At 42.0% G+C, this 25,584-nt stretch overlaps 1 protein-coding gene across 5 annotated transcripts; it reads left to right on the forward strand.

The window, feature by feature from the left end:
• Nucleotides 1-2,241: 2,241 nt before the first annotated feature.
• Nucleotides 2,242-24,644, forward strand: caprin2 (caprin family member 2). Of its 5 annotated transcripts, none has more exons than XM_008401251.3 (21): nucleotides 2,242-2,733; nucleotides 3,175-3,425; nucleotides 3,500-3,562; nucleotides 3,644-3,730; nucleotides 5,650-5,888; nucleotides 6,463-6,545; nucleotides 8,613-8,726; nucleotides 9,556-9,590; nucleotides 9,674-9,904; nucleotides 10,029-10,070; nucleotides 10,157-10,285; nucleotides 11,069-11,153; nucleotides 16,820-16,869; nucleotides 17,010-17,117; nucleotides 17,203-17,301; nucleotides 17,393-17,524; nucleotides 20,987-21,131; nucleotides 21,214-21,387; nucleotides 21,543-21,604; nucleotides 21,837-21,888; nucleotides 23,492-24,644. In XM_008401251.3, exons 2-21 carry the CDS (start codon nucleotides 3,186-3,188, stop codon nucleotides 24,061-24,063), a joined length of 2,742 nt encoding a protein of 913 aa, XP_008399473.1. In that variant the 5' UTR covers nucleotides 2,242-2,733; nucleotides 3,175-3,185; the 3' UTR covers nucleotides 24,064-24,644. The 5 variants fall into 5 exon arrangements, with proteins under 5 accessions (XP_008399473.1, XP_081460147.1, XP_008399475.1 ...); XM_081604021.1 differs by having other exon boundaries at nucleotides 2,243-2,733; nucleotides 21,214-21,327; XM_008401250.3 differs by having other exon boundaries at nucleotides 2,423-2,733; nucleotides 23,489-24,644.
• The last annotated feature ends 940 nt before the right edge of the window (nucleotides 24,645-25,584 follow it).

A 25,584-nucleotide genomic window follows, 5' to 3' on the forward strand; every position in this document is an offset into this window, starting at 1 on the left:
ACAAAAATATACAAACAATACTTTACTGAAGTTGTACTTTTGGTAATATTTACAAATATGTTCTATCTATATTTTAGTAAACCTCAATAAATCTCAAAATAAATTCATTTCAATAATATTTGTAAGTACTTTGTAAATGGTGTCAAATTAGACTAATTTTATTTCAATTAAAAACTTTCAGTGTTTCCATACATGCTACTTTATGCTAATAAAGTATGTCTTACTAAGTGCCTTAATATTTTATATTTTGTTAAAAAGGCCAAAAAGAAAAAAAAAAATTAATTCTTATAGTGGAACTTTCTGAAACGTTTAACAAAGTAATAAATATTTTGTTCATGCCTCAAAACATCAAACATTGACAGTTTAGTGACAAAGATTCTACAGCAAGAACAATACTTGTTCTTGACACTAAGTGTAGAAGGTATTTTTAGTTTGACATCTCTCCGAATATGATCTGTTGTTTTCAGTCAGAAGCTATCTGTACCCACTGACTGGAACAAAATCTTGTGAAATTGCAGAAGCTTATTAAAACAATGCATATTCACAGCTAAAGGCGGTCCACAAAATAGTACAATGTGTGACCTTTTAATTTTGGTGGCGACTTTTTTTGGCCAGGCAGTGTAATAATAAACTTTCCTTTGCACATTAGGATCTGAACAGCTCTGAAATGCAGAAAGGTTTGTTGCAGATGGAGAAGATGGGATGGCAAAACTGAGCAAGAGGTTTAGTACCGCACAACATACTGAGACTATGTTCCCACGTTCAGGGTGTAACTGGACCTTTTGCGGTATTGTAACGCTTTACATCTGTGTTTCCCCATCGATATGCTGTATCTACTGGGAGCATGTTGATGGGGAAGGAGAGAATGTGTGCTCACACTCAACCTGGAACCAGTTTGCTTTTCTTGCACACAGAGGGACTAAGCTCAGGAACAAGAAAACAGGACACAGAATGGAACAACAGCTTAAGAGGCAGTTCAGTTGAAACACATGATGATGATGATGATGATGATGATGATGATGATGATGATGCATTGCAGGTAATATCACAAAGTTATACTGCTGTCCAAGAATACAATAAAAACATGAGGCAGCCAAAGTGAGAGAAACTGAACAGGACATAAGAAATAACCAAGAAATAAAACACTAGAGAACTATGTTAAAAAACTAAGTAGAAATGTACAGTGAGCAAAATGCAAGAATAAACTGTGAAAGTTAATGCATAGACAAGCTACATGGCCAGGTCTTTTGCACAATTATTTATAGAAGGGACTGAACAAATTATGGTAAGACCATAACTGAATCCAAAACAGTAGATTAGGATAATTAAAAAAAGATAAAGGAAATAAAAATTCATGAATGGGAACACTATGAAAATAGACCTCAAGGAAAGAAATAAGACGGCCACAACTATGAAGCATAAAATATCCAGCAGAGGTGAGAAAAGGAGCCAAAAAATGTGAAAAACTATGACAGGCACTTCTTCAACATATATTAATCAGTTTGGCAGCAACAGCTAAATAACTATAATGAGTAAAGCAAGTTCTGAGAAGTCAGCTCAGTGTCCAGGCAATCAACAGCCTGCAATCAGCAACTCTAATGGGGTTAAAAGTTGGCCAAGGGAGGAAATCCCTTGGCGTTTTGTGTATAGCCTGTGGCTATACACAAAACGCACATGTTTTAACCTTAGTGGTCTGAATTTCCTCCCTTGGCCAACTTTTAACCCCATTAGAGTTGCTGATTGCAGGCTGTTGATTGCCTGGACACTGAGCAATCAACAGCCTGCAGTCACTGCTGGTGAGATCACTGCTCACCAGCAGTGATCTGGTGAGCATCAGTGCTATCATCAAAGATGAAATATTGCAATATTTCAAAAGATTTCACTCCTAGTAATATCTAGGATACTGCAAAAATCCCTCAAGCTCCCAGGACTCTGGTAGAGAACCTGAGCTTGAAATGAAGATCCACCTTCTGCCCAGGAGAGAGACGGCTGGGTCAAAGAGTAGCTTTTATATAAATATGTATTCACTACAAGAGCTTTGAGCATATATTTAATGTTAGCAGTAATTTGTACTTTTACTACCTGTATTCTAATTCACTCAAAGGCATCCATACATTGACTTTCTTTAGATCTGTATCTGTAAAAGATTTTGAAAATAATTTATGATTTGTCTTTAATTTCACAGTTATACAATAACAGTCTATGAGGAAAAAATATATTTTATGATTGTAATATGACAAAGTGTTCAAAGCATATATTGTCTCTCGTAAGACAATGTAAAATACTTCCTTGTGGGAGATGAACTGTTTTTGTTACTCAGTGTAAACCTGGAGATACATGGTCACTTCCTTTTAAATGTCCATCTTTGATCCTCTTTTTGTGCTCTTTATTCGCATTTATTTTCATTATTCGATTGTAGTGGGAATTTGTGCATTTAATTGGAATTGGAATTGGAATAATGTGCTTTCTATTTCACTTTTTAGATTATGAGTTTTGCTCTCCAAAAGCAGGGCTTTTAATTTGCTTTCTGTTATGAACGTGTTACCTTTAAGGGGACAATCAACGTGAAGTTTCCAGAGAATCAGGTGCTTTGAACCGGATGTGTTCAGGGTGGATGCTGCCGCGTCTGGCAGAGTATATAAAGGTCTGGACACGGTATGACCTGGATGTTCCCAGACAAGACTGTGGGAGTGTAGTTGAAGCGGCGTCTCTGACGGAACGGACAGGCGCGAGGTGCGGTTGTTTGGTTGTTTGGTTGTTTGTTTGTTTTGTTGTGTTCTTAATTAGCCCAGCACGTGCTATGATCAAAGCATGTGGAGAAAGTTTACCTCGCGCTTGACGTGTGGAATATTTTAAGAAGTTCACATGAAAGCTGACAGGAGCCAAGCATAATTGGTTCCAAATGGAGTTTTAATTACTTCACAGATTAAACTTCCTCTTTCTGACGGCATGAATCAGAACCAGCCGCCAGGAGAGTCAGCTGGATAAAAAGACAGTTTTTACCGCATTTCTGTATCTTTTGTTAGGTTCTGAGCTCCAATTGTCTGCGGTTCTGTAGTGTCTCAAAATGCACCGTCACTGCTCTGGCAGCCGCCCAGCCTGCGCTCAGCCTGCCCGGGTTGAGACCAGTAGCTCCTCATTCCTCCTCCTGTTACCCTGTTCCTCCTCTTCCAGGAGTTCTCATCATGGTGCAGCTGCCTCCGTCCCATACCCTGGCTGTGACCCAGGACTCTGCTAATGGGGAGGACAGGCAGGGGGAGCAGCTGGGTATTATCAGTAGCTCGAAGGTGGAGAACCTGCCAGAGGGGCTGACCAGCCCGCAGGTCAGTCTGGAGGCGTCCACAGCCTACCATGGCTATGAAACATACATAGAAGATGGCCTCATCTGCCTGAAGAACAAAGTCCGTAACTTGGAGAAAAAGAAGGTAAAGTGTCTTTGCTGTGTAGTAGGTGAAACGAGTCTACTGAACTGGTCATCATGCATCTTATTTATCCTCAGCTGAAGCTGAAGGACTACCAGAAGAGGCTGAGCCTGGGGGACGTGCTCAACAAAGATCAGATGGTGAGACCAAGTTGCTAAGCAAATAGGAAATTGAAAAATTGCAAGTTCTTATTTCCATGTATTCAGATGAGTGTACTGTAGGTTGCTGTAGAGAAGTATGACGAGGTGCTCCATAACCTGGAGTTTGCACGGGAGCTGCACAAAACCTTGGATGGTCTTACCCAGAATGTAAGTGTTTTTATGTTTGCTCAGTTCCAGGGTGGTATGGAGCTTCTTTTGTATCTCATCAACTTGATAAATTAACACTTTGACATTCCACCATAAATTTCAATATATTCATATGCATGAAATTTTTTATAAAAAAATTTTTGGACACCTTTGTTGCAATTGCCACAGTTGTGGCAGTATGGTCTGAAACACACAAATTGTGAGAAAATTGAGCTGCTCTTACTCCTCCCAGGGTTAACTAGAAACAACCAATCAGAGCCAGGAGTCGAGACTAAACCCCGTCATCAGTCTTGTGTGGTATTGCTCCTCCATCCCTCTACTCTTGTTTTCTGCGACCGCTGCAGCTTTTCCCAATCAGCAGATCTTATTGTGAATGCTCAGGCTAGTTAACATAGCCACCAATGATGGAGATGCAGTTTTTCTATAAAAATTACATACTGCAGCTTTGAAGTGACACTTGTCCCCAAATCAACTTTTTTTGCTGATAAACTAAATGGCTTGTGTAAGGTTTTATTTTTGTTTCTGTGCAAATTGTTGACATTTTTGTGCAATTATTTTAGTTTGACATTATTTGGCTTAAAACTGTTTTACTAATGGTCTCATGGGTCAAACAGTTTTTGGGCAGTTGAATATTCCTCTTGTTGCAGCAGTACGGTACAACCCCCTCCCAATCCCTCTCTCTCTTGTGGTGAGTCAGGAGCTGTAGCGAGTGTCGCCATGGTGAATACCAACAATAGCTTTACTCGGCTTTACAAGTATTTGCAATGTGGACACAGAGTGGAATGGGACTGCTCTGCTCTGACTGTTGATGAACTGCTGACTGTCAGACTGAGGAAGGAGGAGAATGTAATGGAGGATAATGGCCGCTCTCGCTGCTCGCTCAGGGCAGACGGGCTGAAGCTGAGCTGCAGAGCGTCGTCACCAACTACACAGTTTCTAGATTTATCACTAGCTGCTGTTTTAAAAAAGTTACTAGGATTCTGAAAAATTGATAAATACAGCAACAAAGTGGATAAGGTGACTTGGTGCTTCTTTTGTTCTGATCACAGTCCCACTAACCCCTCTCTCATCCCCACATTCGGCCTTGGCTACGCCCACTTTGCTGAATTTTTAAAAAAATGTATCGGATTTGTCAGGTTATGCTTTCAGAGGTGGGTTAGATCCATCCATCCATCCATCTATCTCTCTATCTATCTACGCTGTTATCCCATTGGGGTCGGGAGAAGTGTTGCTGCCTATCACCACCTTTCAGTGGGCAAGAGGTGGGTTTGTTACACTTTATGTTAATTGCTTACATGGCTGCAAAGGAAATCCTATCCTGTTTTGGCGGCCAGGGCAAACAACCCTGCTGGTTCCAAAGCTCCACCTTAGAGCGTCAGTCCTCAGCCAAGCTCCGCCCTGCGGGGGCTGCACTTAACAAACACCTGGTGGAACTGCATGTCTGCTGAGCTTATCATATGAACTACAACACTGTTGCCTCAGAATTGTCATAACAACTACAACTTTGTTATGATGTACTGAATGGAGAGTGTCTCCATGATGTTATTAAAGAAACGGAAGCCAAAATCAAAACATTGGATACAGCTGTGAAATCAAGTTTATTTTAAGATGTTTCTGATATATACATCATTTTTATAACTGAAGGTAATATAGCTACTTGTTATACCATTTTATAGCACAATGTGCCTGAATGCATAATATGTCCCCCACCCCCACTAAAAAAAACCTAACCATAATTGAGTTTTGGGGAAAAATGAGATGAATATAATGAATAGTATTAACATTAAGAATTCTTCTGTAGAGTTTAATTTCTTTGGTATCGACCATGCACATTAACATTTCTATAAATGAGCCAGAATTAGCCCAAAAGCCATTTTCCTCTGTTGTTCCTGGACAATGAGTGAACATCTTGCCTGCAGTTGCTAAAGGCCCAGAGGAAGGTGGTTAAAAAGGAACAAATTGCAAAGATGGAGACTGAGAGGAGGCATCTGGCCCTGGTGCTTCAGTTTCAACACCTTCTTGGTGGCCTACAGCAGGAGCACATAAGGAAAGACGTCATGGCAGGATGCAATCATGCACCCTACATCCCAGCTCACCAGCTAGACAGCCTGAACCAGCTTGCTGCTATGGTGGGGGTCAAAAGGGACGGCAGAATGAGGTGAGGTGCCACTCTTGCACATGGCTTTTCATTTTCTATACTCACTATTTTGAGGAACCACAGCCACACTGCAAAAGTGATCAACGAAAGTCTTTAGTGTAGTTGCAGGTACTTTTCAAGTGTATTGGTTGAAAAGTTTGTCGACCTGTGGTTGACCTCTCAAGAAGGCAAAACAACACAGAACATTATTGTTGTTGACCAAAATTACTCTTGTTTCAGCCTGACAGCCAAGAGTCCAGAAGCAATTATTCCGGTTTTATTCTAGAAAGCTGGGAGCTGCATATGTGACACAGCACGGAGTATTGAGTTCTTAATACAGCTCCTTGTATTTGTCACAAAATAGATTTGAGTAGTTGTGAATGTGGGCCTTTCCCCCAAAAATCTTTAAGTTGCTTAGTTCTTGCAGCTGAAAAGAAAAACATTTTCTGTTGGGGGGGGGGGGGAATTATTTCATGTTTCAAACAATTTCAAGTATAGAGTAGCTTCTCCCATAGGCTAGTTTTGCAGAAAGGTGTAAACTATCTGAAATGCCACCTGTTGACATCTTATAGCCCCTCTTTGCTTTGTGCTGCAGCTTGGCGGAGCAGATGGACCAAGCTGCCCTGGTCTACATAGACCTTCTGGATGGGAAGGACAAACCTGTTGCTGGATCCACATGTGAGTTATACTACGACAGATAACTGTCATTTCTGGGGAAAAGGCTTTTGAGATTTGGGTTAAGGTACACTTGTTTTGCTTTCATAGAATAACCAGACTTTAAATGGCATACTTGATGTTTGAACTCATAATCCCATGTTGAAGATCATTTAATTCAGAAGGAGGGGCTGTGGAAGGATGAAGACTTCATGTCTGCAAAATTTTATGGGTCAGGACATGATGGAATCGGCTTTCTATGATTTAGACTAGAGTTATGTTCACCTGTGGTGCAGCTAGAACTGGTGGAGAAGGTTGCTCCTCACAAACATCCCTGTTGTTTTTGCAAGTACTTTTCTTGGTAGGAGACTTGATACCCCATCCAGCTATCGCCCACAGCAGAATTCGGGGAGAAGCTTCTTAGCTGGATTTATGAGAGGAGAGTCACCTGGGATTAACGACCTCCGACCGAGTGTCCCATCTCACTTCATTCCATAAACTAACTTATTAGCAACCGGAGCTTAAATTGGCTCCTACCGACCACGCTCCTTAACAGTCACTCTCCTCTTTTTCACAACGGGCTCTTGGAATTCGCCCAGGTTTAATTTACCTTCTCTAATTTAGCATTAAAACAATATTAATACAAGTATTTTACATTGGGTCTTATTCAATTACTCAAAATGTTTAGATTTCATTCTTTAAAACTTTCTGCAGGCTGGAAACTTATTTCCCCCTTTTTCAGGAAGCCTGCTGTTCCTGTTTCATGACACTGTCTCTGTCTGACTTTGATTTCTCATGAATAAATACAAAAAAGAAATGGAATTAAAGCAAAGCTTGCACGACACAAAACATAAAAGCACAATCTCATTGATCTTATTGAAGTTCGATTTTACTGTTAGGTCTAGTGTTACTTTATATGACTAATTTTGAAGGCAACTTAATGAACTTTTACTGCTAAACTAAAATGTCCAGCATGGGGATAATGGGATGATCTTGGATTATCTTGACCCTGAATGCACACAATCCGCCTGCATCTGTCTGATTATAATGTGCAGTCACTCTTGTCTTGAATGATAAGAAATTGCATCATGACTTTAGACCCACCCACCATGCAATCCTGTGTAGATGCATCTAATAAATGTCTGGAGAGGAATGAGCTGACTGGTGTTTCCTTAATCTGAAAAGAACACAATTGTTGAAACTTTACCTTTAGGAAATAAAATACATTTAATAGACTCTAAAAGGTGTGGGCTGGTTTAAGAAACATCTGAGAACATGATATACTGCATGAAGTTTGCATTTTCCTAAGAGGCAGTGAGGGATGTAAATGACTTCAAGCATTGCATCATGCAATGATATTAATCCAGGGTATCTCTCTTTATATTATAAGCCTGGTGGGCCACCAGGCTTTGCCCCCAACTCCCCACACCAGGCTTAGGTTTTTTTGGGGGGGTTTTCACATATTATTTTTTGCACATTGGGAACAGTGATGGTAAAGACTGATTAAGATCAGTTTATAACTGATGCATTGAACTAGGCGGGAGGGCATGCTCACCAACTGTGCTTACACCTGCCCATGGCTTCACATGATATTATGATGCCTTCTCGTGTACCTCTGAATTTGTACCTTAACTTTTCTTTACTGTGGGCTGCTGGTGAACTGCACTGACCACCAGACTTGGCAGGATTTCTGGTGAAAAGCTCAGTAATAGAACTGTAATATTTATCAAGAACATACCTGGAGTGTTGTTTTGGTTGTTGTCCACTGGTGTGGACTGGTGATGTGTCCAGAGTACATTCTGCATCTTGCACCAGCTGGAGATGTACGTTATCCACACACTTCTACCCTACAAGGATTAGGCAGGTACACATGAATCATGTTTTTGTTATAAGTGGCATATCAAATGTAGTTTTCAAACATTGTTGCCCTGTGGAGAGCGACAGGTGGCACTCAACCAAAGTTACCATGCTGTGATATTTATAGAATTAAATCATTGGCTCACTATGCTATAAGCTTTTTAGTGTTTTAAAATCATAACTTTTTGAAAATTTTGTTATGCCTTTGGTAACCTGTTTGTGTTGTTACTTCAGATAAGCTGCTGAAAGATGAGCTCATCAGACTGTCAAAGTACAATTTCTTCAATTGTCTCCCACCTCCACCCACCAAAGCTCCAGAGTTGTCTCCGACCTCAGCCAACCCGAGTGGTAAGATCATGGTTGCATAAACGTTGAACCAGGAAGTGGACTTCAAAATATTTAGAAACTCTTACCCATATTTGCCTCTATCCAGGCATGTTTAGATTTCATAAGAAAAGCTAAATGGAGCTGGATGTTTTTTTTGGTTTGGTTGCTGTCAAACTTAGTCTGTTTTTCATGCAAAATTTCTACAACAAAAAGTGCTTTAGAGGATTAAAAATGGTTTACTTTTAAATGCATAGGATCTGGAAGACTATTCCAGAAAATATAGTAGTTGTTGTGTGTTAGTTTGATGGCTGGTTCATCAGAACCAAGGACACTGAAAAACTAACAGGTCAACAAATTTTTAATAATACAAAAGGTGAGGGAACAAAGAGGTATATATATGAATGAAGGGAACCTAGTATACTTTAGGTGCCCAAAGTGGGTCCTGGAGGGCTGGCATCCTGCATGTTCTAGTTCTCTCCCTGGTGGTAGAAACGACCTTCTCAGCAGGTCAATGTTCTTCTCAGGACTTCTACTGAGCCATCATTTGATCCAGGGAGAGAACTAGAACTTGCAGGGTGCCGGGACTCCAGGACCCACTTTTGGCACCCCTTCTGTAGATACTTCACTTTCACATGTCTGTGTTATTTTTCTGCTTCTTGGCATACTTGCAGTTGAGGTAGGAAGTAGCTGTAGTTAAGCCTGATTATTGCCTTCCCGTTCATTTCCACTCAAAGACCTTGACCTCTTCATGAAACAAGATGTCCAGTTATCTTATATCGTTGCTTCTGACATTTATGCATACAAAAATGGAAAATTGCAATCATATTTTTCTTTTGTGCCCTTCTGTCAGCCTTAAAGTCGATGCCTAAAGAAAATTCAAAGGAGGTAAAATCATTCATTCTTTTCACCAGTGTAGTTTTCTATGACAGCAATTATACTCAAAAACCTGTTTATTGGGTTTACCTCAGCTTTTCAACAAGCTCTACCTGACTGATTTGGAGATTTTGAACAGTCAGAACTGGAAGGAGGATTTTCAGGCTGTGAGGGAGCAGGAGCCTCCAGATAGCTGGGATTCAGAATTCCCAGATGGACCTCTGTCACCTCAAATTGCAGTTAACAAACCATGGAAAGGGGCCGCCACTTTCATACCTAAGGTTGTCCAAGTCTCCTCTAAAAAACGCTCTACTGAAAGCAAACAGGTGAGCTTGAACATGTCCAGAATAGATTCAACTTACAAAATGAATGACTTTCAATTTATATACCTAAAGTTCACCTAAAATGTTGTTTGCTAATGATTACGTGACTTTATAAAATTATCTCCAGAGAAAAGAGAAGAAAACCAAAGGAGAGCAAAATGCCAAGTTGGTGAGTGTGTAACATCAACATCTAGTTGACTGAAGAACTGTTTCTACATGCTTATCTGCTGTGAGACTATTTCTGGTTCCCTATAGCCCAACCAAATGAATTTACTGGTGGAAGTTTTCAGCTCCCCCTCTGCCTTACCCAAAGACCCCCTACTGCGGAAGCAGCACCTCGAGGACCTCATGACTAAGATCCGTGGCTCCTTCAGTTTCATGCAGGTGGTCTTTAACTGTGTGTAAATCTAATGAGTATGGATAATTAATTTTCCTATTCCCCAATGAAGGTGAGCAGATGTTCATCTTGACATAATGGTTTCAGGCTGCTGGAACTTGTTTATAGCTCTAATGAATGCATCATGGACACAGTGTACTGGTCTCTGAACATGTAAACATAAAGAACATCAGTACTCTAGTTTGAGAATAATACCAGTAATTGGTTTACTGGTAATATTTGAAATGACCAAAATTACCCAGAGGAGAGGGAAGATTTTGTTGGAACCTGAGTATATCAAACTGATCACTATAGGATTGAATTGGGCCACATAAAGTCAGCCTGCTGGAGTTTAAAACTACATATTGGCATCATCAAGTTGAGTGATAAACTAAAGTGAATGCCTCTTCATCATAGCACCCGTTAAAGAGATGGATATACCGAAACATCTGAAAAATTTTCAGATGTTTGGTCATTAATTTCATAAAGGTGAATCTTTCTGTTTTTATGTAGATTCTTACACTTGGCTGATAATGAGCATCCAAAATGCAGTGTCTCAGAAAATGTCAATTTTATATACTCGTTATAAAAAGGATAATTTAAACAGGAATGCAAGTCTTCTGAAAATAATGTTCATGTTTATCAATGTACCATGGCAAAGTGACTGTCAACCTGCGGTCCTGCTGAGGTGTGATAGAAGTCCAGATTGCTTTAACTGCCTTCAGATCATCTGACCTGTTGGGATTGGTGTCTCATCATCTACTGGTAAATAAACCAGCTGTTGTTTACAGGACTCCCTCCTAGATGGTGAGACCTCTGTGACCAACGGTACTCCCAGGCTAAGTAGGCTCTCATCTGGAGCACTCTCCCCTATAGGTAACGGAGAACACAGCCAGTCAGTTTTGTGGTCGTTTTTGTCATTTTTCACTCTGATTTAATCACATTTATTGGTGGTTAATGATTAAAAATGCCATAGTAGCAATGTGCTGTGCTTAGGTTTTGTTGTGGTCAGAAGCTTGCATACATTCTTTGTGGGCATAAATGGTATTGTTAACGAGAGCCACGGATGGATTGTAAAGGTGCGGGATAATAACCACTCCAGGAGGGAATAATATTGATCTTCTTTTAATGAAGATAACCAAACCGGAGTACAACTGGATAGTTTACATGCTCTAATGCCGATGCAGACAAACTTTACACGTCCACACCAGAGTCAGTGAGCATCCAGAACTAAAACAAAAACATTCCCCCAGAACACACAACCGCTGCATGCAGAATTCTGTTAACAAAGTACATTGACAGTAACGCACTTAAACTCAGATCAGCCTAGTTAGTATGGGAAATAATGCAGAGATAAGCAGATGCATACACGTACTACACTATCCCCGCCCCCTTTCAAAAAACATCAAACTACTATGGCATGCTAAAAACACACTTGCAACATTACTGGCGCAAACTTAAATGTTACTGGAGCAAACTTTTTTTTTTTTTTTTTTTTTTTTTAAGCTTTCAACAACCTGCTTAGAACTTTAAAATAACTCATCTCTTAATGAAGGATAATTATTCAGTCCAGTCATTTTGATGGCGTGTAGGGGCCCGTATTTCTTGACCCTTAAGAGTCTTTTGAACACGGGGTCCTTGTTTGTCTTCTTCCGATCCAGAGGTATGTGGTTCATCTTGCTGCTGATGTTGCACAGCCAACTTTCTTCTGCGGGCTGCAACCTGACGCTTGCCCCTTTTGCCTTAGCAGTTTCGGCGACCCAACCAGAGCTTTCCTTCCGCCGTCACTTCTAGGCTCATCTGGTGCTGGTGCAGGGGAAGTGGTCATGTGTTTGGGTAATGGAACTACATCTTGGCACTGAGGAAGAACCACATGTCTTTGTCGTCTGACCCATGCTGGTATGACATCACTTGTGTAAGGCTTCAACTGATCGTGGTGCATGACCTTTTTGTCACGTTGTGTTAAGTTCTCATATAGTACAGGTCCAAGCTGGGCTTTAATAATACATGGGCCTTTCCAGGGGGGCTGCAGCTTGGGGCTAAAGCCCAACTTCCTCGTGTAGTCCTTTACATAGACCAGGTTCCCTATATTGTCCCCATAACCTGCATTCTTTGGTACGCAGGTTATGGGTCCTCTTCTGTTTGAGCTGAGCTCCACGTAGATGCTTCCGTGCCATGTCATGGACATCGCCAAGGGTCTTTTCAAGATCATGAACGTACTCCAGGGGGTCCTTTTCACTTCACGTTCGTTCTGCAAGACCAAGCCAGATGTCTTGTGGCTGAACTTCTCTCCCCAGCATCAGCATATTTGGTGAGACCAGAGCGGTGTTCAATGTCAAAATCATACTAGCTTAGTTCTTCAAGCCATCGAGCCAGTTGGCCTTCAGGGTGTTTGAAGCAAAAGAGCCAAGCTAGACTTCCATGGTCTGTTCGAAGAAGGGACTTTCTTCCCAGGAGAAAGTGGCAAAACTGTCTTGTATATTTTACGATTGCCAACAGCTCTCTTCTGGTCACACAATATCTCTGCTGTGTGGAGTGAGGTGGTTGCTTGCATATGAGATGACTCTTTCCTCCCCCCACTGGACCTGTGACAACACTGCACCAATGCTTTAGCTGGAAGCATCAGTGTCCAGGATGTAGTCACCATCAGCTGCTGGAGAAGCCAGGACAGTCGGTCCCTGTTTAAGTTGCAGGAAGGCTTTTTGCTGGGCCTCACCCCACTGGAACTCAGCTTTATTCTTCAGGAGACCATTAAGAGGAGCAGCAAGTTCTGCAAAGCCAGATACAAACCGGCAGTAATAGTTGCATAGTCTAGAAAAGCTTGCAGCTGCTGTGTGTTAGTGGGAGGCTGCCACTCCTGTACATCTTTAATCAGCTCTGGGTTGGAACTTATTCCCTCTCCACTGACTACATGTCCAAGAAAGAGAACTTTGTCTCTTAGTAGTTGACATTTTTGGGCTTCAGCTTTAGATCGTAGTTGTGGAGAAGTTCAAAAACATCAGCTAAATGTTGTAGGTTTTGTTCTACACCTCTGCCCAGTACAATAATGTCATCCAAGTAGATGAGGAGGATCTTCCACTGAAACCCTTGCAAAATAAGCTCCATGGCTCTCTGAAAGGTGCCAGGTGTGTTACATAGGCCAAAGGGCATCCTGGTATATTCAGAGGTCATAGCGGGTGATAAATGCTGTTTTGCAGTGATCGTTTGGGTCTACTAAGATCTGCCAGTACCCACACTGGAGATCCGGGGTAGAGAAGATGGTAGCCTCTCCCAGCACATCAAGACACACTCCTCCATCTTTGGCAGTGGATAAGCATCCTTCAGAGTGATGTAATTTAGGCGTTGATAGTCCACACACCAGCGCACCACCCCCCCCCCATCTTTTTTACGAACGAGTGCCACTGGTGAAGCCCACTCAGAAGATGATGGTACCACTATTGCAGTAGGGCTGTTTTCTTCCATGGCCATAGTTGGTTGTTGGTTATCATCCAAATCCAGCATTATAAGGGGATCATCCAGGAAGGTTTCAACTAGAATGCCCACACACACTCCTCAGGGCAATGATGCATTGGTATTTGAGAAGTTACAAAGTCAAACTGGAACTCTGGGGTCCATGTAGATGGCAACACTTCCTGATGAGACAGCTTCTGTTATGTTAAGTGGTTCCAGGACAGCTGGAAGCCCAGGCTTGGGTTTATCAACTTTTCCCCAGACAATGCATTCACTCTCTGGTGGTAGTGTGACATTGTCCTCCAGGAGCACATGGGCCACAGATTAGTCCCCCTCACTTCCTCCAATGACACAAGCTGGGATTGGCTCTTTACCCACAAATACTTGACGACCAGCAAAGACTGTCATCTTGGCTGCCTGCATTGCATCAAGGCCTAGGAGCAGACCATCATGAATCTGGCCAAAAAAAGACCATCCAGTTGAACTTGTTTCCCGATTCCTAATGTCACCTCCAGCTCACCCAAGGCAGGCATATTGCTTCCCACTCCTGCATTATGGAGAGACGTTTTGTTGAGCGGCTTCTTGCTTCCTGTGGCAGCATGTTATAAACTTCTTGTTTTCTGTTGGTATAGGCTTATGTAGCAGTTCCACAATCAGCAGACACAATTTGAAGGCATTCTAACTTCAAATTTAGCTGCTCCACTTTGTCCATAGGCATTTTAAACTTATCCTCTGTTGCATACTTTGGGCTCTGGAGGTGGGGCAAAAGTCATTAGGAACACCCTCATCAGAACAGGAAATACAGCGGGCCCTCCCTGCCCTCATCTCAGCCTCATGACCCAGAGTTGCTTTAAAATTGTGGTCGTGGGCTTCAGCGAGCTTTTGTGCCTCAGCCAATGATGGAGGGTCACGATTCATTTCTTCATAAGCTACTTTTTGGTTCCTTAGGCCTTTCAGGAAGACATCAGTTGCCAGCTGATTCTGGAGTAATAAATCTGTTCCTGGATATGCCGAAGTCATCAGGCGTCGCACTTCCTCTGCAAACTCTGCTGGTGATTCTTTGCACTGACGCAGCTCTCCCAGCTTCCTGCGAACAGTTATGGGGGGCTCTTTCACTCCAAATCTTTGAGTAAGCTGCTCTTTAAGAGTGTAGTCTTCACGGATGTGTTCAGGCAAGGAGCAGACATAACGTTGAAACCCCACTGAGACATTGATGAAGCTCATCTATTCTCTCTGCCCCTGTGCATCCACATTTACGAGCCTGACGTTCAAAGGGGAGCAAAAATGAGTCCGAGGCCTCTGCCGTCATATGTTGCCAGCTTAACTTTGGCTGCTTCATGTAGGGGTTGTCTTGCCACCTCATGCCGACTCTCAGTCTGGCCAAATCCTCCATATGCATCCTGTGAAATTGGATGTGTCGCAGATGAACGCTGATGTATGTCTCCCACTCTACGCCTTACAGTTGGATCATGGATGGCTGAAGTGTTGGATGGGCCTGCATTACGTGACCTTTGCCGAATTACCTCAGTTCTGCAGTAAACGGTGTGTGTGGTTGAACTCTAGGTGCTTCTGGGTTTTCTTGCAACATTAAGGGAGGAGGGGCAGTTCCAGGATTCGAGATTTGACTGCTTGTTGTTGGTTGCACTGCTCTAGATGTCTCTCTTTGCTCTGCTGCAACATGTTGTAGCACTGGTGTTAGCAGTTGCTTTAACTGTTTTGACTGTTGGTCCAACACCATTTGCAGCCATGGTGGAGGTTGGTCTAATGGTGCTGCTGTAGTTCCTCATTTTCATTTTTTTTAATAGTCACTTGTGCTGCTTTGTTTTAGGCTTTGGCACATCCAGCTATTGTTTTTTAAGTAAGGTCGTTACCTTTCTTGACAGCCGTTTTTTTTCTTTTGTTTTAACTGCTAAAAAGTTGACGTTTCTCACCGAAAGGAACAGATTCGCTGTTTGCACAGCTTAATCTTGCTTTCAGTCTTGGAGTTCAATACTGGCTTGCTTATTTCTCTGGACTGTATTTTTCCTTCTTTTTGTCCACTGCCTTACTTTTACTGGAGCGATTCATCCGAACCACCCAAGACGTCCTTCCGTGTCTTGAATCCGGTCCGGAACATCCCACTTCTGACACCAGTTGTTAACGGGAGCCATGAATGGATTGTAAAGGTGTGGGATAATAACCACTCCAGGAGGGGAATAATGTTGTTCTTCTTTTAATGAAGATAACCGAACCGGAGTACAACTGGATAGTTTACGTGCTCTAATACCGATGCAGACAAACGTTACATGTCCACACCAGAGTCAGTGAGCATCCAGAACTAAAACAACATTCCCCCAGAACACAACTGCTGCAGAATTCTGTTAGCGAAGTAAAGTAAATTAACAGTAACGCACTTAAACTCAGATCAGCCTAGTTAGTATGGGAAATAATGCAGAGATAAGCAGATGCTTACAAGTACTACAGTATATTTCGACTCATATTGATGTAGGGCAGTGGTCCCCAAAGTCAGTCATCGAGGGCCGGCATCCTCTGTTTTAGTTCCCTCCCTGGTGGTGGTAACAACCTTTTCAGCGTGTCGATGTTCTTCGTAAGCTTCTAATGAGCCATCATTTGATCCAGGTGTGCTAAACCAGGGAGAGAACTAAAACATGCAGGATGCCGGCCCTCGAGGACCCACTTTGGGGACCACTGATGTAGGGGAACTGTTTGGGTGGATGTAAGATCCTGGTATCATCCTCATGGAGTCTTTGTCTTGTAGTTTGAGAAGAAACATGGTAATATTTTGGTAGTTCTTCTCTTGGAGTCAACAGTCCTGCTGCCGGGTTATTATCCTCCCACCGTCCTTGTGATTTTAAGTTATGTCTGTAAAAACCACCTGCTGCTACCGTTTACTCAACCGTTTTGAATATCTGGTGTATCACACTTAGGATAGATCGGTCTTATTTGACACTATTTTTCTTAAACGGGCAATTCAAAGTGAGCAGGAGCAGAATCTATTAAAATGAGGAACTATAGTGTTGATTGCTAAGGCTGAAATGATGACATCTTTTATCATTTTAACCTATTCTGTTCATTTTTTCCCCAACGACCAGCCCAGGGATGCTTGAGAAGCCCTTCTGATATCCTGGCCAAAACAATGCATGTAAGATTGTATTTTCTTATTTGTATTATTAATGTGTTGGTCACTCTAATATGTATAACGGGGCACTCTAGTGTGTGCCCTGTTCTGTAATTATCCATTTGCTATAGAATAATTTGAATTTCTTGGTTTTCCACATTCAGTCTACACCACTACCTCCCAGGCTGATGAAGCACAAAGCCAGTGTGACAATTGGGGATCCAAATGTGGAAACTGGAGCCCTGGAGCCTTCCTCAAACAACCACTCCCAAGTAAGTTCCAATACTGCTATTATTTACACCAAACTGGCTCAGAACTTTCTTCTTTTACTCTGTTTACATCGTCGTCTTGTTGTAGGAGTCACTAAAGCTGGCTGACAGAAAGGGGTATTCCTCACCATCACTTTTCCATGTGAAGGCTACCATTGCAGACCAGGAAGAGAAGAACTGTCCATGTGTAAAGTAGACTTTTTGGTCAAGTTGACAGTAAATGACTCTAAAGCATTATATATTAATAAATGAACACCAACACATTGAATCTTTCTCAGACTCCAGGAACCGACTCAGGGAAGCATTCTCCCTGTAACGGGCTGAGATCCAACACCTCCACTCCACCTCAAGCAGACTCTTTCTCTACACCTCCCATGAGGCGAGCTCTCACTACGTCTCAATTTCACTCTGTAAGTTCTTCACAACTTAATCCACTAACCTCTGTCGTATATCTCTAAGACTTTTGAACCTACATACCCTGTTTCTGCTGTAACACTAAAATTTCCCCACTCTGGGACAATAAAGGATATTTCTATTCCATTTCATTAGTTGCTGCCGAGTCTGATTCACTGTCCTGCACTCTGGAGGTCACTTTTTTATCACTCTGAGGCTTTTGAGTTATTCACACATGTATAGTCCTGGTGATGAGGTTTACAGAGAACAAATCGAGGATAGTTTTGGCTTTAATGATGATCTAGAATAATTTAATACAACTTTACAAGAGGTTTATGGCCTCTCCGTCCCTCAAAATATGAAAACCTGAAAAGACCAAGTTTTTTGTTATATAATTTTTTTCCAAAAAGTATCTTTGAAATGAGATGAATGTAGGCTTTAATCCTTTTCTATCACACTTTGTACTGCGATCTTAAATTCAGGGGTCAGACTTGCATCCTCCAGGCTACAGTGAGCTTCATCTGCCTCCGTTTCATCTTTTGTCCTTTCACCAAAGCTCTGTTTCTATGAAGCCATCTTCTTCCAAGCCATAAGATTGTAAGATCAATGACTTTTACACCTCATTTTTCATCTTTTCATTTTATACTTTGGGCATGTTCACTAGTTTTGTGAGAAGACAGTTGTTCTGAGAAGCAGGGCCAGCCCAAGGCATAAGCAAATTACACGGCTACTTAGGTCCCCAGGATTACTAGGGAGGCCCGTAAACTAGAAGTTTTCAGGCCAATCACTGATTGCGGATCTTTAAGATGCCTTACCTGCCAGTTCCGATTTTGGAAGATGCCAAATTTCTTTTCCTGAAATGTCGCTAAATATAGAAAGAAATTGGCCGAGTTGCCAACATTGTAGTGATTATTGTTAACTGCAGACATGACCTGGTGGGCTGGTCTGTCAGCCAAGCCTCTCGCTGTAGAGCAAAAGTGAACAGTGGGTGATACTTAAACCTTTATTGAGGTAGATGAAATCGGTGGATAAGGTCGACTTTACATGTGTTGGCTAGGCTTGTCGCGATTAAACAATAAATCAATTAATCACATGATAAATTAAAATGAAGTTCATAATAAAATGAAGGCAATAATGCTTGGTTTTTTTGTCATGTCTCTCTTTCTACTGACAAAAGCTTCACTCAACTTGCACTCGTTTTTTTGGTAACAGATCAGTACACGGGGAGTTAAAATCCTCAGATGAACTCTGTACACGGGACATGGTAGCGATGACGGCGACAAAAGTTGAATAATTTTCAACTTTCTTGTGACGCGTCGTTGGCCTCATGCACGTCTACGTGTACGAACTCAAACGCCATAGGAAATGAAGGGAGGGAGCAGCAATGTCTCCCACCACTGTGTGACCATTACCTTAGATACCTACTGGGTTCCTGGTCTCCAACCACAGAGCGTAGCATAAAGCTCGGTGAGGAGGAGTGAGCCAGGAAAACACAGGTTTAAAAACCAAACGTGACGGTTGCAGTCTGGGATCACTTTGGATTCAAACTGACTGACCATGGTGAACCACGGAACCCTTTGGAGCTGCTATGTTGTAAAACAATAACTAAACAATACAACCAACATATCTGCACCTAAAATGTACCAATACAGGCTTCTCCCCCCGGCCCACTGCCATCACCAGAGGATGAGAATGTGAACAGTGCCTAATGCAAACCCTCTAAACTCCACTCACGATTTTTAATATTTTGAAAGGTTTTCCAGTTCTAGTGTTCTTTCAAAATTGGTTTATTGGCGTCTAAGAGGGTGTATTTGCATTGCTATGCAAATTTTATGCTATTAACAATTGTCTCAAATGACAATATTATCGTTTATTGGAATAATGACTAAGAAAATTAGTTGCCAAGCAAAATGTACCATGACAGGCCAGGTTTTGGCTCATCACTGATCTCCCAAAGTTCTGAAAATGGGTGCCAATAAATTGGAAGCCTGATGAATATATTCTATAACAGTGGTGCCCAACCTTTTTATTACCGCGGACCGGTCAAAACTTGGAAAATTTTGCTGCGGCCCAGGGGGGAGAGGGGTTGTTGGTGTTCCCGCTAAATCCTGAATATACCCAATTTGAGTTGTCTTGGAGTTTTTATCTGTGGGGTTTTTCATGTGACAGGTAGCCAATCAAAAAGCGCGGTGACGTCAGAACAGAGGGGAATCCCAAACAGCTGACATATCGCGCAACTGAGTCCGGTGGATATCGGAGATGTATATGTGGAAATGTTTATTATTAAATCTAAAGGTCATTATTATGTTTATTCAGTTATAAATGTTAACTATGAAAAAACATATTCACCTCCAAATCATAGTGCAGCAAATAGAGCGGCTGCTCCCGTCGTCTTTTATCCACCGCCTTTTCTTTTCGTTACGTCTTTTATCTCTTAAAATGACTCCACAAACTATCACTATTGTTTCTACATCATCATCCGTGTTTGGTTATTCTAAATTCCCGCTATGTTGGAGGTTTTACTGGATTATCGTCTGGATTCGCGATGTTCGTGACTGGAATCGGTTCTTGTTGCTCCTGCCTTGTGGCTGAACACGAACCGATCGAACCTGTTGTTCTTTTATCAGCTCTGTGGTCACAGAGGTTTGGAGAATCGGCCGACAATTCTTAAATCTTTCCGTCTAAACCAGACTAAGACTCACAAGTTCTACTCATCTCCTCTCAACCTCAGCCCAAACGCTCCGACTCTGGTCACTATGGTAACGTTTATATATCCCTTCAAAATAAGATACAGATGTGCCACAAAAACGAACATTTTAACTCGCGATAATGACTAACGAAGCCCTGAGCTTGTTTCTCTGCAACGAGACGGTCCCATCTGGGAGAGATGGGAGACAATGACACCCGAAGTGTTGCTTATATCCACAGCCTGCTTGGTCTCTACGTGGCGAAGCAGCTTTAAGTTTCATTGCCTCATTAGCAGCCGGTCGCCGCATGTTACGCAGAGCGGCTTGTAATGTGGGACTCACCTACTGGTCCGGGATAAATCCATTCTCCTGTTTCTTCTCTGGGCCTTTTCCCCTTTGCAAGGAAACTTTCCAAAGACATGTGATCTGTTTCTTACTCATTTTGCTGCTTGTGTCCTCAGTGTTGGTGCGCAAGTAACAGAGAATCCGGTTAAAGGATTTTTAAAATAAAAGATCCTCCAGACTCAAATAAAACAGAAATATTTCACTATTTCTTGCGCGGCCCAGTACCAATTGGTCCACGGACCGGGGGTTGGGGACCACTGTTCTATAAGATACAAGGATATAGAGAGAACAGCACTGTCAGAGATGCAATAAGTTTATAGCAGGTGTGCGAATTATCTAATCATCTGATTTTTGATTTCAGCCCATAACTGAATTTTGCTTGGGGCCCCACAGAAAATCTTGACCAATTTCCTCAGCCCTCTTTTGTCAATTTCATATTTTCTGCAGGTCTTCAAGGTGGCCACATCTTCACCCCAAAATGGAGAAGTACACTACAAATCCCACACTGCAGTCTGTTCTGGGCCCAAGTACAGCACCGCCAGCACCCAAACTCCCCCGGAGTTTGCACCCCCAGATGATGAGCCTCAGATGGGTATGTGCAGACTCATGCGGTCTATGAAGTATTGGCAAAATTCATCACTTTGTTACCGCATGGAATTTGTTTCTCCACGTAGTGTATCAGTCACAATACTCGGCTGTTAATGGTGGACAGATGTTCCTGTCCCCTGGCCAGACAGGTGGAGGTTTGAATCGAAGCAGTCAGTCCTACAGTAGAGGATCTGTCAGAGGTATGGCACGTGGTGGCAAGGGACTGGCTCAGAACTACAGGTCCTCTGGTTGGCACAGAGGTATCCAGCCTCGCCTCACTTCCTTTCTTTCCCCCACCCTGCATGTTTAACTTCTCAACAATCTGTTCTGATTAAGGAATGCAATAAACATGACTGTTCTTTAAAAGTTCAAATGATTATTCCTGAGGTTTCCCTGGTTGATTTCTTCTCTTCAGGAGGATCCTACATCCCTCCCGCTCACCTCAGAGAGTCTGTTCCTCTTCTCTATGCAGCTAGAGTAAGTCAGTATCTAAGCTTTGTGATCCTAGATGAACTCTGATGGAATGCATCCCAAACGGGTGTAGAGATAATCCATCTTATTAGAGCAATCGGAAGAACATATCCAACTGATTCTGAGGGCAAACAAACCATTCTCCTTAGATTCATGCAAACATTTTAGGTTGATGTTTGACATCGTCGATCATTCGCCATGGGTTCTTTTCCGCCCTAAGCATTTGTTCTCTTCTCAGGACTCAGGATATCAACACATATTCAGGCGAGGAGGAGGAAGGCAGAGCTCTGGTAAGAATATCAGGCAAAATTCATTCCTCATTCCAGCATGATCTTCCTCTACCTGCTGCACTATAGCTCAAAAATTATGATGTATAAAAATGCAATATGTCTTGCCAGTCATCTCCAAGTGAAACTCTTCTAGAATCATCATGGAGCTATGTATTTCAAGCCTTTTTCTTGTAATTTTGATGATTTTGTCTATAGCTAATAAGAAAAAACAGAATTAAGTGTCAAAAAATTAGAACACTGTGAGAAAGATGATTAATGGAAACTTATGGTGCCCCACCATAATCAACTAATTAACTGAAAATTCCTGCAGAGTCATTAAACGTTTTCTTAAAAGCTACGTTTAGCTCAGTGTCCAGTTCAGAGATGATACTCCTGGGGGATTTGGGTTTTTTTTCGTGAATGATTTTTAGTTACCCTTGTGATGCACGCTATGCAGATGCGCAGACATTTTCAACTTCACATAATCAGTAATCAGTGTGGGGTGTGTCACTGATTGGGTCAGGTGTGTGAATTGTAATCTGTCAAAATGATGGCTGGCCTGCAGGTTTTTCCCGTCAGCCTTCCGAATGGACAATGACTCTAAGCATACAGTCAAAGTGGTTACAAAGTGGCATAAGGTGTTTTTGTGGCCATCACAAAGCCCTGACCTCAGACATGTGAAGAAGTTGTGGTCAGATCTAAAAAGGTGCTTCCAGCCAGGAGGCCTACAAACCTGACTGCTGGAGTTCTGACCCATTCGTCCTGACAGAACTGGTGGAACTCGACTGTTGAGAGAAGTTTGAGAAAGAAAACTCAAAGATTTGATGCAAGTTATACAGTTTAAATCACAATTATCCCTGATATTGAACAAATGTGAATACACTTCTGAAAGCTACAAAACATCTCTTTAGAAAATTCTTTGCTCCGTTTTTGCTCATTTAAAAATAATTTTGTTAATTCTAACTGACCTAAAACAAAAGTTTGGTCTGATTTTAACTTCACAGTGAGAAAGAAATGTCTCTCTATTCAGTCTGTGTGAACTTCAGTTGTATGTGTTATTTTACCATACAATTGTAAGTAATCTTTTCAGGGGTGGTTGCTGCAGCAACCAGCCTTTTCAGAGACGGGTCGGAGGGCATTTTAAATCCTATCCTCAGTGTGGGGTGTGTCACTGACTGACACCTAGCAGGTCACCTGTATTCCTATAATTGGGTGGGCTTTATGATATTTATGTAAAAGACATTTATTGAGTTTTTAATAGAATTTTCTGATTATGTTTATGTGCTGGAGGCCCTATTGAAAGTAGCAAAGCAATGACTGTGTAATGAATCTTTAGTTCTCTTTTGAATGGAATTGATAAATGAAATATTCTAATTTGCTGATAATCACTTGTGTTATTTCCTCCACAATCTGCAAGAAAGTCTCAATTTGTTCATCACTTAAAGAAAAAACTACGTGTTGTGTTAAACTAACACTACCATATTCATGAAGGCTGTTGCTTCATAAGACTCACTATTACCTGAAATGTCAGATGATATAAGATCAACTGTTTATCTGAAGTTGCCTTCAACATGTTGACGTCCTCGGGGTCTAAAACAATCTTTCACTTGTTTCTGCGCAGCAGCCTGGAGTGACTCTTCCCAGATGAGCAGTCCAGACCGGGACGGAGCCTTTACTGTTGTGGACTCTGGTCATGGGGATTCCTTATCTGTGTCGACAGTGGAGGTCCCACTGACCCCACACAGCCATCCGCCTACAGCCTTACTCCCCATGCCACTTTACCCGCTCTCGCAGCCACTGCGTGTGGCCTTCACTGCCTCTCGCACCGCCAACTTTGCACCCGGCAACCTTGACCAGCCCATTGTGTTCGACCAACTGCATAGCAACCTGGGGGAGATGTATGACACCCACATTGGTCGGTTCACCTGTCCTGTGAATGGAACGTACGTTTTCATCTTTCACATCCTGAAGCTGGCCATCAGCGTCCCCCTCTATGTTAACCTCATGCGCAACGAGGAGGTGATGGTGTCTGCGTATGCCAATGATGGAGCCCCTGATCATGAGACTGCCAGCAACCATGCCATTTTGCCTCTTTTCCAAGGAGACCAGGTGTGGCTCAGGCTGCACCGTGGTGCCATATATGGCAGCACGTGGAAGTACAGCACGTTTTCAGGCTTCTTGCTTTATCAGGACTGAACTGGTGAAGGCTAGATGGCCACCTTCCTCCAGCATGGTTTGCTTACAATTCAGAACTGGTCAGGCAGCATGCCTGTGTATCAAATGTATGAAAACCAAAAACATTTCCCAACTAGATGGTGCTGTGTACACTCAAAGCCATTTTCATTTGGGAAGTTAAAAATGGCTGTGATGAATCCATGCTGTTACTGTAGTCAACCATATTTTTTCTTTTGCCTTTTGTCTGATGCTGGACCGAGCTGTCGTCACGGAGATGTTAAATAGGTCCTGCAAGTACAGAACAGTAAAGTTGGCCACTCTTGGGGAGTGTTCTAAATGTGTGTTTTGTTTTTGTTTTGAATGGCTTTTGAAAGATTTTCAGACTGTATTGAGTGAATAACTTCCTCATCAGGGACATTACTGGCATCATTCTGCTGGAGCCTGGCCTCTAAAGAATTCCTGCTGATGTGAAAACGTACAGCTAAGGAGAGGAGTTGTTGTTTTTTGGTGGTGGGTATGGTGTTGTACATGAGACCAAAAGGTAGCACTGCTGACATGACTGTCAAGAGGTCTTTTGTTGCCTAAATAAAATATAAGCAGTATCCTTTGAATCATTAGTTGTCTGTAAAGGCTACAGGGTGGTTTGTGGTCCAATTGTAATTCTTGGCCTTGCTCTCAACATGATATATGCTGCTTTAACCAAACTGGTTGTCCATTAAAGCTTTTCCATAAACTTTTCTTTACAAAATGTAAATGCAATAGCACTCATGTCCATATGTGACAGCTGAACCAAGTTTTAGAAGTGGCATTTAAGTAAAGCAATAATTCAAGCATGTTTTTATACAGCACTACACTACTTTTCCAAATTACATAATTACTTTATGAAGAGCACCATTTTCTTAATTTCCTAGTGTTCTGCTTCAAAGTATGGAGATCTGAGTTAAAGCAAGGAGCCAACCTGTGGATAATTATCATCTTTTTACATGCATTGAGTTACATGGTGTGGGTGGTCTGGTTTTACAGATACAAAAAACAGCAGTGGTTAACAATAATGTATGTGGAACTATAATCAGAATACTATCAAATTATTTCAGTTGTATGTGACATGCAAATGATGGGGAAACGAAGCAAACTACCCACGAAGGGAGTTGAGGGAGACCTGACACCAGGGGGAGCTCTTCAAAGTAAAAAAAAAAAAAAAACTCATTTAGAGCCTCAAATCGTCTGAATGACTGAACATAAAGTATCTGGGGTGCAACCTTCACCTATCTGTGATGGAGCTGGACAAACGAGGCTTCTGAGAGACAGGACCACGTTTCTAGTTGAACCTGACAGTACAAGGAAAGAATTATAAACAGAAGGCACTGTTCCCACATTCCTGGTAGTGAAATATCCCAGTATTGTATTTTTTTGCCTCTGAGTTACTGTTTTTATCAGAACAAGTTTTGATTCTTAAAACCCATCATTTCTTCTGTCCGGCTACACTGAGCAAGATGCAAAAGAAGGAATTACTTCAGCTTTTCTGAACATCATCTAGATTTT

This window comes from Poecilia reticulata, chromosome 23 (genome assembly GCF_904066995.2).
Source record: "Poecilia reticulata chromosome 23, P_reticulata-male-v2, whole genome shotgun sequence".
NCBI lineage: Eukaryota > Metazoa > Chordata > Actinopteri > Cyprinodontiformes > Poeciliidae > Poecilia > Poecilia reticulata.

Bases quoted from the DNA above. Each gene is read 5' to 3' on its own strand.
- caprin2 (XM_008401250.3), top strand. From the start codon at position 3,186: ATGGTGCAGCTGCCTCCGTCCCATACCCTGGCTGTGACCCAGGACTCT. The intron at 11,154-16,819 runs GTAACGGAGAAC...CCCAACGACCAG, and splicing joins TGGAGCACTCTCCCCTATAG to CCCAGGGATGCTTGAGAAGC. The intron at 17,525-20,986 runs GTAAGTTCTTCA...TATTTTCTGCAG, and splicing joins CTACGTCTCAATTTCACTCT to GTCTTCAAGGTGGCCACATC.